Below are 13325 nucleotides of genomic sequence, written 5' to 3' on the forward strand. Positions count from 1 at the left end.
ATTTTTTAATGGTAGAATCAATAACAATGTATTTTATGCTGATGGGAATGTTTTAGAAGAAAGAAGGGCAGTGACGCTATGCAGAGAAAGGGAAGAGTTAGAGTTGCTGCCATTATTCTATGAGTAGGCAAGAGCTGTTGGGATGTAGAGCATATGGTAAAGAATTGGCTTTGGAAAGGAGCACAGGTAGCTTAACTTTAGAGTCAGCTGCGAGACAGAGAGAGAAGGGGAGAGGGAGAATATGGGTGCAGGTACAGCAAGTAGAGATAGAGTGGTGGGTTCTTATCTTTTTATAACTCTCTCCTTTTCTAAGTGAAATAGGAAGCAATGTCATCATCAAAGGCTCCCCTTCCCAATTTGTATACTGTTGTCCTTTATTTTATTTCTCCTTTTCTAACCCCACAAAATATACTTATTGTTTTATACAGTCAAAGTATCCTTGGATTGACCCACCAATTTACCAATTTTTTCTTCTTCTTTTCTTTCTATACCTCAGATATTTCAGCTGGTATTATGTTTCTTCAACTTGGAAAACATTCTTCAAATTTCTTTACTGAGACTTTTAGGGACAGACTGTCTACACTTTTGTTTCTCTGGGCATATCTTTATATAGCTGTCAATCTTCAAAGATGTTTTTCCTGGGTTACAATTTGGTTGAAAGTTCTTTTCTCTCAGCACATTAAAGACATTACTCAAGTACATTACTCAAGTATTTGACATTTATTGTTGATATTGAAAAGTCAGCTGTCAGTCTAATTTTTATTTCTCTACAAGTACTCTGTTTCCTATGATTGCTTTTAAGATGTACTCTTCGCCTTTGTTCTGCTGTTCATGGCAATGATCTAAGTAGAGACTTCTTTTAGTTTATCATGCCTGAGATTATTGGGATTTCTGCATTTTCAGATTAGTATCTTTCATCAGTCCTGGAAGTTGTCGCCCATTAGCTCTTTAATATTGCCTCTTGCCTCTTTTCCATTCTCTCTCTCTTCTCCCACTGGTATGCTAAAATATTATTTATATAATATTATAATAAAATATTATATAAATATTTAATATATAATATATTAATTGTAATATAATATAATATATAATATGTAATATTATATATTATATATCTCTTATATATAATATTATATATATAATATATATTACCTCCTGATATATTAATTATATAATATAAAATATTATAGTAATATAGTATATTAATACTAATATACTATATACTAATACTAATATACTATACTACTATACTAATATAATATACTATATACTAATATACTAATTAATATTAACATTATTAATTGCATTGTTAATATTATACTATTACTATAATATTATTTATAAAATATTATTTATATAATATTTTTCATGTACTTGCTTTCTGGGCTATAGTCTGGATAATTTTCTCAGCTCTTTGTTTAAGTTCATTATTTTTTTCTTTGGTTCTGTCCAAACTATTTTAAAATCTATCAATTGAGTTTTAAATTTTAATTAGTATGTTTTTTCACTTTTAAACATTGTCTTTGGTTCTCTTTAGTCATAGTTCCATTCTCTTCCTTTATTGCTATAAGCATATTAACAATTTTTATTTTACAATTTATTTCTGATAATTATAATATCTGAAAACTACAGGGGTGCATTCTGTTGTCTATTGAGTTTGTTTCCTTTGCTCATGATGCTTTATTTCTTTAATTTTTTAACATATGAAAATAAAAGTTTTATTGGGAAGAGGAAATTTTACATACAATTAAGTATAGGGTTGATGAAATGTAATACATAAACAACCTTTGCTTAAGGAACACACACAGATTGAGCAAAGGAAGAAGTTAAAAGCTTATACTTCTTTAAATGTTTATAACTTTTTACTGTGAACTCACATATGTTCGGATTTTATTCTGTGGGAATTCTTTGATGCCTTGTTTGAAAGTGGGTTTCAGAAAGAACTTTCTTTTCACTTTATTCTTTCAGGTACACAGGATTACTCTCAACCCAAACCTATTTTAATCTAAACTGTCACCTTGAGGCTTTTTTGATCAACTAGATTTTATGAACCTGAGTTGCAAATTCACTGAAGCTGTGTTGAGGTTATGAATTCCAGTGGAAATTTTTTCTCTTCCTCCCATTGTCTAGGAGGTTGAGGTGATGTGGGAGTAAAAAGGGAATATTTATTTTACTTACACTTAGAATATAACATTTCAGGATCCAATGTTACACGGGGTTACTTACGAGGTTCCTCAGCCTGGGAAAGTCCTACACTTTACCTCCTGTTTTGTAGATCCTGCAAAGCTATAAAATCAAAGTGTAAATGTGTGTTTAAAAGATGCCTACAGGATGAAGTAGGCATCTTTCAGTAATTCAGTTGCCTGCCTAGCACTTACTTTTAGGTCTCTGAGAATTCCTTGCATTCTTGACAATTCATTTATGGATTTACATTTTTGTTTTATCAACACATGTAGTTGTGTTTATTGGGGAGCTTTTCATGGTAGGTAGCCCATCATCCTACTGGAGATGGAAGTCCAAAGCATTGTTTTAAACTTAAGATCATTTTCATTATTCCCACCACTTAGAGTGCTAGGTTGTACGCTAAGTGTATGTTTAACTTTGTTAGAAACTACCAAACTGTTTTCCAATGTGGCTGTATAATTTTATATCCCCACCAACAATGTATAAGATTTCTAGTTCCTCCATATCCTCAGCGGCACTTGATATTGTCAGGTTTTTTTCTGAATATTAGTCATTCTACTATGTGGGTATTGATATTTCCTGTGTTTTTAATTTGCATTTTCCCTAATGACTAATGGGTTTGAGCACCTTTTCATGTGCTTATTTACCATCTGTTTATCTTCTTTGAGGAAAGAGATGTTTTCAAACATTTTGCCCATATTTGTTTCTTATTACTGAGTTTTAAGAATTCTTTATTCCAGCCCTGGCTGGTATGTCTCAGTGGGTTGAGTACTGATTTGCAAACCAAACAGTCGCAGGTTCGATTCCCAGTCAGGGAACATATCTGGGTTGCAGGCCAGGTCCCCAGTAGGGGGTACATGAGAAGCAACCACATATTGATGTTTCTCTCCCTCTCTTTCTCCCTCACTTCCCCTCTCTCTAAAAATAAATAAAACCTTTAAAAAAAGAATTCTTTATTCCAGATCTAAGTTCTTGGTCATAAATGTATGTTGAAATACTCTCTCCAGGTCTGTGGTTTGTCTTTTCACTAATTTATTAGTGTATTTTGCAAAACACACATTTTTAATTTTGATGTCCCAATTTATCAATTTTTTCATGGATCATGCTTTTGATGTCATATCTAAGAAATTTTTGTTTAACATAATGTCACAAAGATTTTCTCCTACAAGTTTCTATACTTTTAGATTTTAAATTTAGGTGTGTAATTTCTTTTGAGTTAAACTTTATATGTGTGCCAGACATGGGTCAAGGTTTAATTCTTTGCATATGGACATCTAATAATTCCAGCCCTATGTGTTAAAAAAGAAAAAAAACAAGCTATCCTTTCTCTACTTCACTGCCCTTGAATCTCTGTAAAAGATCAACTGACTATATATGTGTTGGTCTATTTCTGGACTTTCGAGTTTGTTCTGTTGATTTATGTGCTTATCCCTGTACCAGTACTACACTGCCTTCATTGCTGTTGCTTTCTCTTATGTCTTCAAATTAGATGATGTCAGTCCACCAATCTTTTTCAAAATTGTTTTGGCGTATTAATTCCTGTGCTTTACACATTCAGTTTATAATTAAAATTGAATCTCCTGGTCACATATAGTAATATTTTTTCCAGCTTTATTGAGAAATAATGTACATACATCACTATAAGTTTAAGGCATATAGTGTGATGGGCTGAATCACATATATTATGAAGTGATTACCACAATTGTTTCAGCTAACATCTATCTTCTCACATAGATACAATAAAAAGAAAAATGGGAAAAAGTATGTTCTCCTTGTGATGAGAACTCATAGGATTTACTCTCAACACGTTTATCTTTTACCTGGAAATGTATCTCTTTTGACCACCTTCATCCAAAATAATATTTTTTAATGACTATGTTTGTATCTGAATCCAAAATCAATGAATTCTGAGAAGAGTTGTGCCAAGGTCAATCTCTTTGATTACCATAGTTCGGGGAAGACACACAAAGAAGATGTATGTTGCTCAAGTGCCAGCTTTGAGATTTGTGCAAAAGGTTTGTCAATGGAGAGATTAGAAATCACAGTAGTTACTAGTTAGGAAAAGGACTCAGGCTCACAGGTTGGGAAGATCGGGCTTTGAACCCCAGGTTAACTACTCATTAGCACTACAATATAGGCTGAATTACTTATGTTTTATGATATTTGGTTTCTTCTTCAGTAAAGGGAATAATGAAATGAACATTATGGAGTTTTGAATGAGTATCAAATAATATAATCTCTATAAAGCATACAGCCCATAACTGCACACAGGAGGCACTCAATAGTTACATTATTATTATTATTATTATTAGATAATATAATTTCTGTTACTGTAACATTTTCACTTATAATAATAATAATAATTTTCTTGAGACTGTGCCAATAAAGAATTGGCCAGTTTTCTAGACTGCAAGCTAATCACCAGGAGGAAAGGATTTCCCAGTACCAGTCCTGACAGCTATCAGCTCAGGTGATGACGTGGTTTAGTGTTCTCAGGGGGTGAGGACAGATGAAATGACATTGAGTGAGCAAGTTTTTTTTAAGCAACCTTCCACTATTGAAAATTTTACATCAGAATTATTTAATATGCATGCATCATCTCATCCTTGGATCCAAAATAATTTTGATTTCCCATGGAGGCAGCTTTTTCATAATAGTAGAGTCTCTGTAAAGGAGTAGTTTGCCATATGCCACAGGAAATAGAGCTGAGAGTCTATAGCAATATATATATATATATATAGTTAGCATCTTCAAGACTATCTTCATTTTTGACTTAATTTTATTGTACTTCCTTAGGATGACTAAGTGTCATCTGTTTTTTTCCTTCTGTCTGTCTACTGTGTTTTAGTTCCTGCCCAAGTGACTGGCTTGCATGTGGCCAACCAAGGGACAACCAGCAGCCTGTTCACTAACTGGACCCAGGCAGTGGGAGATGTAGAGTTCTACCAAGTCTTACTCATTCATGAAAATGTGGTCATCAAAAATGAAAACGTCTCCAGTGAGACCAGCACATACAACTTCCACTCCCTCAAGTCAGGCAGTCTGTACTCCGTAGTGGTAACAACAGTAAGCGGAGGGATCTCCTCCCGACAAGCCGTGGTGGAAGGAAGGACAGGTAAGAACAGCACATCCAGGAATTCTGGCACCTCCAGAGTTCCATTTTTAAAACATTCTATAAACAGGTTAATCTCTGATCTTCAGTACCACCCAGAAGGTATGTGTTGCTCTCCCAGGAATGGAAATTGGGAGGTGGATGAGTGTAGAAGACAATAAATTCTGAATTTTCTAAACCCTCCAACAGCGTGACACAGCTCCTAGAAAAAACTCTGTTGATGACGTGATAGTCATTTCATGCCAAATCTCATCCATTAAGCATGATGTGCTGATATTGACGAATATATGGAAACTCTTTAGCTGAAGTTAGTTTACTAATGATGAAAACAGTCATGCAGCTTGTATATACTATAGGATTTTATTATTCTGATAGTCACTACTGGCAGTGCTATTTACTGTGTACATATTTCTGATACATGGTACAACTATTCCTCAACACCACCTTGATTAATTTACAAGCTACTTCTAGCCAGGGCGCTCCTTAAAAATATCTGCATCTTTTCCATTTTGCATGCATAGCGAGTCATAGGCTCTCTGTGAATATCTGTGGCACTAAATTCCAATTAAAATAAGCCAGTGGTCACAGCTGACATCAGAAAGGCCATTTTCACCACAGTAGCTCTTCCTGACTACACTTGGACCAATTACCAGATTTGCAGCTTCCAGGATAGACTTTTAGGTTTATTTTTGCCACTAGAGGGCAGGAAATGCTTTGCAAAGAGAAAAAAAAACAAAAACAAAACAAAAAAAAAACACTTCTGGTTGTTAGGTAAACTCCCAGGAATAAATAACTTCATCACAAGAAGATCAAAACTATTCCCAAATCTAAGCTTTTTAGAAAAGCTATTGCATTCTTCACTCTTTTGCTCAAACATCTTTATCAATGAGTTTGGTTCAAACCCATCCATTTGGATTGTTAGAATGCTTGCTCCCTCTCCTACCTAGGAAACTTCCTGACACATTTACATAAAAATGCCTCCACTTAAGATACCTTATGAACAGCTACACCATAAAAATGCAGTAGGGGCCCCCTTGCATTTATGAGACATCAGAAAGTCACCCAGGTGTGTGTGTTCTGGTTAGCCTTCTGAAGTGAGCACTCAGCTTCCAAAGCTTCCCCTTCACCACAAAGGTGATCAGATTAGACCTCCTGAGTCCACACTGTTGTTGCTCACTGTAAATAAATGACTCAAACTTTTGATGGTGCTTTAAAAAAAAATTCTCTCCCTTTTTAACATCACAGTGCCTTCCAGTGTGAGTGGAGTAACAGTAAACAATTCTGGCCGTACTGACTATCTCAGTGTATCCTGGCTGCCGGCTCCTGGGGATGTGGATAACTACCTAGTGACACTCTCTCATAACAGCAAAGTGGTTCAGTCCCTTGTCATTGCCAAGTCTGTCAGCGAATGCTCCTTCAGCTCCCTCACCCCAGGCCGCCTCTATGATGTGACTGTAACTACAAGGAGTGGCAAGTATGAAAATCATTCCCTCAGCCAAGATCGGACAGGTAAACCTGCAAGGAGGTACGGGCTTTGTAGCGCCCGCTCACTGTGTGGCTCAGCCACCTTAGATCTGCAGTATTTCTGTAATGCTTGGATTAGAGGCCACTGGGGTCACAAAACTGTAACGGGGTCTTCAAATTTGACCTAAGAAACCCCTTCCTTATGTGAACAGATGTTATCTTCAGTATATGATGAGCACCACTTTCATGACTAGAATTCATATTATATTCAAACATAGTAACAAGTATGTCTGTGTAGGGCATGGGTATCAAACTCATTTTCACCGGGGGCCACATCAGCTTCGTGGTTGCCTTCAAAGGGCCAAATGTAACTTTAGGACTGTATAAATGTAACTTACTCCTTAACAGTTAAGCGAGAGCTCGGCGCTGCCCCAGGGTAGAAACCAGGTGCCAGGCTGGATAAAACAAGGCAGAGGGCTGGATTCAGCTGTGGGCCCTGTGTTTGCTGCCTGTGGTCTAAGGAGTACTTTTTGGTTGCTAGACCCTGGCTTTACGTATGTTAACTACCTTAACCCTTAAGTCCTAAAAACATCCTATTGAGGTAGTTTCTCTCCTTATTCCCATCTTAGAGATCAGGAAAGCAAGATTCAACGTTAAGTAACTTGCCACTGTTTACAGTAACTTGTTGAATAGCCAGTACATTTCAAATCCAAGATATAAACCCAGGTCTGAGTGACTCCGGAGCCCATTAAGTTCTTCACCCTGAAATGCTTCCTGATATGTCTGTGGGTCGTGACCACTGTTCATCCTTTCTCACGCAAGGTGGAAATGTGAACCTTTGTAGTTCTGGGACTAAGAACAAAAACCTTAGCAAAGACGAAGGATGCCAGGTCTGCTGTGCTAGAAAGAACTAAATTTAGACAGCTAGCATTTCCCCAAAATACTTTTGTTTCCTGGGGTTTACATCTGAGATTTCTGCTTACAGTTGACATTGGTATTTTGTCAAATCTTTCCAGCTGAGCTATGGGTTGATATTTACACTGAAAAAATGTCAGTTTTTCCATGAAGATCTGAACGTAGTGGGCACTCAGTAAGTCTCTAGTGAATCAGAAATCACGTAGGGGGATCAGAGGTTTTCCCCTGGTGCTCCCTGGGCCGACTTTAAGATTGCAGTAATCCTGGAAATGGTGCCTGAAGCTGTTGGGGTAGGGAAATATGTACCTTGGGGGAGCAGGGGGACACAGAGTGCATGGTTTTTATCAGATTCTCATAGTTTCTGTGACCTCGGAAAGGTTCAAGAACCACTGATTTACATTGTTACCTCATGCCAGCACTGAAAGTGCTTTAAGAATAGCCTAATTTCATCTCATTTGGAGATAAAAGTCCCAGGGAAACTGGCTTCTCCATGGTCACATGGCTGACCAGTAGTCAAGTTCAATGCTATTTCCATTACATGTTGCTATCTCTTAAAGCACTAGTCAACGGTATAAAGATATCCCCTACCCTCAAATTATTTAAAGTCTAATTATACTGATAATCACAATAATGACTTAAACCTGAAAAGCAGATTTCCATTTGCAAGGCAGCCTTATGTCAGTGTCTTATGTTGATTAAGGTGAAACCTAAAGATCACCAGAAACTACAGGGTATGTCAGCTACTAACTCCTTGGTGTCAACTCACAAATGTTTCCTATCAACATGACCTTCACATTGTAAGACCTTTTGCTAATTTTGTTTCTAAGTGCAAGAAAAGTGATCCTTTTTTCAAAGCACTCTTGTGACTCTTCACCAACATGAACTTGGATTTGGTGCATGACTAGCCAAGGCAAACCATTACCCCTGATAAATCAGTTTAACTGGAGAGTCATGTCTGAGTTATCATCTTGTTGATTTGGGCTGATTGTCTCATTGCCCTTTTTCTTTTCTAATGATCTTGTTCTACATTTTGGGTGAAAATATCAATATTTCTAATTCTGTGTCACATCATCTCACCACGCAGCAAGGCAAGTCTTACAAATTACCTCCAGTCCCACCTGGGGAGCCCCTTATTGACTTCACATGGTATTCAGCCTGGTGTTTCTTTCTATAATAGTTGCTTTGCCTTCAGTAAATTGCTTGCATCATTGACCTTCTTACCCCATGAAAATGTCACTTCAGAATTTCTATTCCTTAAATCTGTGATTACTAAGTTCTGGCAACACTGTAGTTGGTTCCAGGTAAATATCTTGAAGAAGGCATACCTGTCCTTGCTCCATACCTGTGGTGAGATTTATTCCAATTCAAAATCTAACCAGCACACATAAGCCAACAAAGGATAGTAGTGCAACTTGTAGGTATGAGAAACATCATGAAAAATGTAGCTTAGACACCAAAATACTGACATTTCTTAGATGCCAAAATATTGTTATTTCATGCTTTGGGGGCAAGTGAAAGAGAAGACCTGGACAAAGGTTTGGCATGTGGCCAGAGGAGAAGTCCCTGATTTACCAAACACATGCCGAGGCCACACAGCCTTCAGAGACATGCCAGCATTGGGATACAAGTTTAGTATCTTGAACCTGAGTTCATGTCTCTTTCCAATGCTTCTTACTCATATATTTGTAATACCCACTTTTTGCTAAATAGTAATGGATCTATGGCCTACTGTTGAATTAAAATACAGCCCCACATAAAAATTAGAATATCCTTAATATTATGCTCAAAATACAGAGTTGTCTTATTTTAAAGTGTTCCTGTTCAGAAGCACTTACTGATTTATCAATGGACAAAAAAGCCATAGGTACACAGGATTTTTGTTTGTGTATGTATTTCAGGTTCCCCTCATAAATATATAAGCAAACAAAATAGGATTAATCATTATTCTTGGGCCAGGAAACCATGCATCAGTTGCTACTTTTATTTTTAGGCATTTAATTTAATTTAATTTAATTTAATTTAATTTAATTTAGACAGCCATTTTTAATAATTTAACATGTACCTGAGAAACCACTATCCAAAATAAAAGCTAAGAACTTGACAATAATCTATGTCAAATCACATGGTTTCCACCCTATTGATCCATGCCAAGGCAGCCATCAACTTGACTTTAATTTTTATCGTTTTATCTCTCTTGCCTCCCACCTTGTATATTGTATTATTTGTTGTCCTAAAATTATGGGCTTTAAAATTTTTAGTTCTTTTAACATTATAAAAAAGGTATCTTTTATGCAGTATATAATCTTTTGGGACTTAGACTTTTTTCACTTAATAATATATCGATAAGATTCATCACTATTTTGTGTTTTACTGTTCAGTCCAAGAAATCCATATTTTTGAGTTTTGAGCTAAGAGGAAATTAATTACGACTGCTATATACCAGCTCATTCATGTAACCTCCTGTGGGTGGGCATTCTCTCTCACACTTGGTTTTATCAGGTTTTTAAATGCTGCCAATCAAATGTATGCTAAATGGTGTTTTGCGAAGGCCCCTGGCTTCCATTTCCGTGATCTCCAATGATATTGGACATCTCTTCATGTATTAATTAACCATGTGTGTTTTCTCTTCTTCCACTTTCTTTTTGAATTGTTTATCCTCTTCTTGGTGACTTTTTGTCATGTCTTGCATCACCATGTTATGCTGGAACTATTAACATCACCATCATTCATATTAATCATCAGGTATCATGTTTAATGTTCCATTTTGTACATGATATTTTGTGTAGGCCAACAACAGAATTAGAATCAATTCATCAGGTTGTGTTAAAAAATCCATTTAATCACGCCAATTAGTATAAAAACCTTTCCTTTTCAAAAACATATGACCTAAAGTCTAAGATTTTTCTTTTTAATGCACACAATTAAAATCTACTCACTTCTTACTGTCCCAGGATGTCATCTGTGACCAGATGCTCACCAAGAGTCTCTAGCTGTTCTCTGCTCTCTTTTTCAGTGCCCAACAAGGTCCAGGGGGTCAGTATTAGCAACTCGGCCCGGAGCGACTATTTAAAGGTATCCTGGGTGCATGCCACCGGAGACTTCGATCACTACAAAGTCACCATTAAGAACAAAAACAACTTCACTCAAACCAAAAGCATTCCCAAGTCCGAAAATGAGTGTGTATTTGTTCAGCTAGTCCCTGGACGGTTGTACAGTGTCACTGTTAGTACAAAAAGTGGACAGTATGAAGCCAGCGAACAAGGGAATGGGAGAACGAGTAAGTGGAAAGATATAGCCAAATTTGATGTTCGGTTGGGACTTGTAGGTCATCAAGTAAATAATTTATCTGAACCTTGAATTTTCTCTACTTAGTTATCAGTAAATTACATTCCCAGTAAGTCTCACTCAGAGCTAACATCATTTAGCCAAGCCATGGCCTATAATTATGGAATATTTATTGGGAGATAAAAGTAAGTATAGTGAACACACCAAAAGGCTATATGTTCCTTTTTCTTCCCTGTCCTCCTGCATTGTGACATTTAAAGTTCTGGACTTTCTGTTTTATCTTGTAATTGAAATCATAACTCATTTGATAATTAGATTCTACCAACATTTAGCATATAAGATTTATGTCAGGAAAAAAATTACAATTTTAACAATATTAACAATTGCTTTCCATTTTTATTGTTCCATTATGCACGAAGTAATTCAAGTGGTTTATCTGGGGAAAGGAGATGTTTGCCAGTTCCTTGCATGTGATTTACAAATTATTGTGTAGGTAAACTGTGATCAGGCCCCTTCCTGATGTGTCTTCTAATATCCCTTTCCAGTCCCAGAGCCTGTTAAGGACCTAACACTGCGGGATAGGAGCACTGAAGACCTTCAGGTGACTTGGTCTCAAGCTGATGGGGATGTTGACCAGTATGAGATTCAACTGCTTTACAATGACATGAAAGTATTTCCTTCTATTCACCTTGTAAATAATGCCACCGGGTATCAATTCACCTCGCTAACACCAGGGCGCCAGTACAAGATTCTCGTGTTGACGATCAGTGGAGACGTGCAGCAGTCAGCATTCATCGAGGGCTTCACAGGTAATTGGAAACATGGTTCTCGACCCCGACTAGTTAGTGTGGTGTGCAGGTAGCCCTTGAACAGGAGCACAGGTTTGAACTGTGTGGGTCCACTTATATGCAGACTTTTTTCAATAAATATATTAGAAACTTTTGGGTGATGTTTTATTACCATGAATCAATCATATCTATTATACTAGGCTACCATAAAATGATTATATTTCTGCTTCTTCATTAATTAATGCATGAATTATTACACTTGTAAGTAAAAATAAATTTTCTCACATTTTTTTGTATTTGATATCTATTGTTAGTAGCACATATAACATCTATAGCATTTTGTATCATATAAAACAATATTGATGTAGATGCTGACAGAAAGACAATTCATCTTATAAAGAGATGGCATAAACTTACTACATCGATAAATACTGTACTGTACTGTAAATGTATTTTCCTTTCATTATGATCTTCTTAATGACATTTTTAAGTATATTTTATTGATTATGCTACTGCAGTTTTCCCAATTTTTCCCCCTTTACCCCCTCCACCCTGCACCCCCAACTCTCCAGCATCCCCCCCACTTGGTTCATGTCCATGGGTTGTACATATAAGTTCTTTGAGTTCTCTGTTTCCTATACCATTTTTATCTCTCCCCATCTATTTTATGCCTCCTAATTATTATTCTTCTTCTCTGTACTCCCCCCCATTCCTCCCCTCCACCACCCCACTGAAAACCCTGCAGGTGATCTCCATTTCTCAGATCCTGTTCCTGTTCTAGTTGTTTGCTCAGTTTTTGTTTTCATTGGTTTTCTTTTCTTTTAGGTTCACTTGTTGATAGTTTTGAGTTTGTTGTCATTTCACTGTTCATAGTTTTGATCTTCTTCAATTTCTTAGATAAGTCCCTTTAACATTCCATACAATAAGGGTTTGGTGATTATGAACTCCTTTAACTTGACCTTATCTGGGAAGCACTTTATCTGCCCTTCCATTTGAAATGATAGTTTTGCTGAATAGAGTAATCTTGGATGTAGGTCCTTGCCTTTCATGACTTCAAATACTTCTTGCCTATAAGGTTTCTTTAGAGAAATCAGCTGGTAGTCCAATGGGAACTCATTTGTAGGTAACTGTCTCCTTTTCTTTTGCTGCTTTTAAGATTCCTTATTTTTAATCTTGGGTAATGTAATTATGAGGTGCCTTAGCATGTGCTTTCTTGGGTCCATTTTCTTTGGGACTCTCTGAGCTTCCTGGACTTCCTGGAAGTCTCTTTCCTTTGCCAGATTAGGGAAGTTTTCTTTAATTGTTTGTTCAAATAAGTTTTCAATTTCTTGCTCTTATTCTTCTTCTGGCACCCCTATGATTTGGATATTGGAGTGTTTAAAGTTGTCCCAGAGGTTCCTAAGTTTCTTTTCATTTTTTTGAATTCTTCATTCTGTTCTGGTTGAATGTTTATTTCTTCCTTTTGTTCCATATTGTTGATCTGAGTCCTGGTTTCCTCCCTGTCACTATTGGTTCCCTGAATATTTTACTTTATTTTACTTTGGGTATCTTTCATTTGTTCTTTCATTTTTCAACCA

The 13325-nt window shown here is 36.4% G+C and overlaps 1 protein-coding gene across 2 annotated transcripts in view; it reads left to right on the top strand.

The window, feature by feature from the left end:
- The window catches only part of PTPRB (protein tyrosine phosphatase receptor type B), a 107311-nt gene that overhangs the window by 42489 nt on the left and 51497 nt on the right, over positions 1-13325 (top strand). For both annotated transcript variants that reach the window (XM_045830030.1, XM_045830031.1), the window contains 4 exons: positions 5033-5299; positions 6542-6805; positions 10689-10952; positions 11506-11769. In XM_045830030.1, coding sequence (XP_045685986.1) covers positions 5033-5299; positions 6542-6805; positions 10689-10952; positions 11506-11769 — 1059 coding nt within the window. The remainder of the gene's footprint in view (positions 1-5032; positions 5300-6541; positions 6806-10688; positions 10953-11505; positions 11770-13325) is intronic.

Source organism: Phyllostomus hastatus, unplaced genomic scaffold (assembly GCF_019186645.2).
Source record: "Phyllostomus hastatus isolate PE091 unplaced genomic scaffold, TTU_PhHast_1.1 phas_scaffold_93, whole genome shotgun sequence".
NCBI lineage: Eukaryota > Metazoa > Chordata > Mammalia > Chiroptera > Phyllostomidae > Phyllostomus > Phyllostomus hastatus.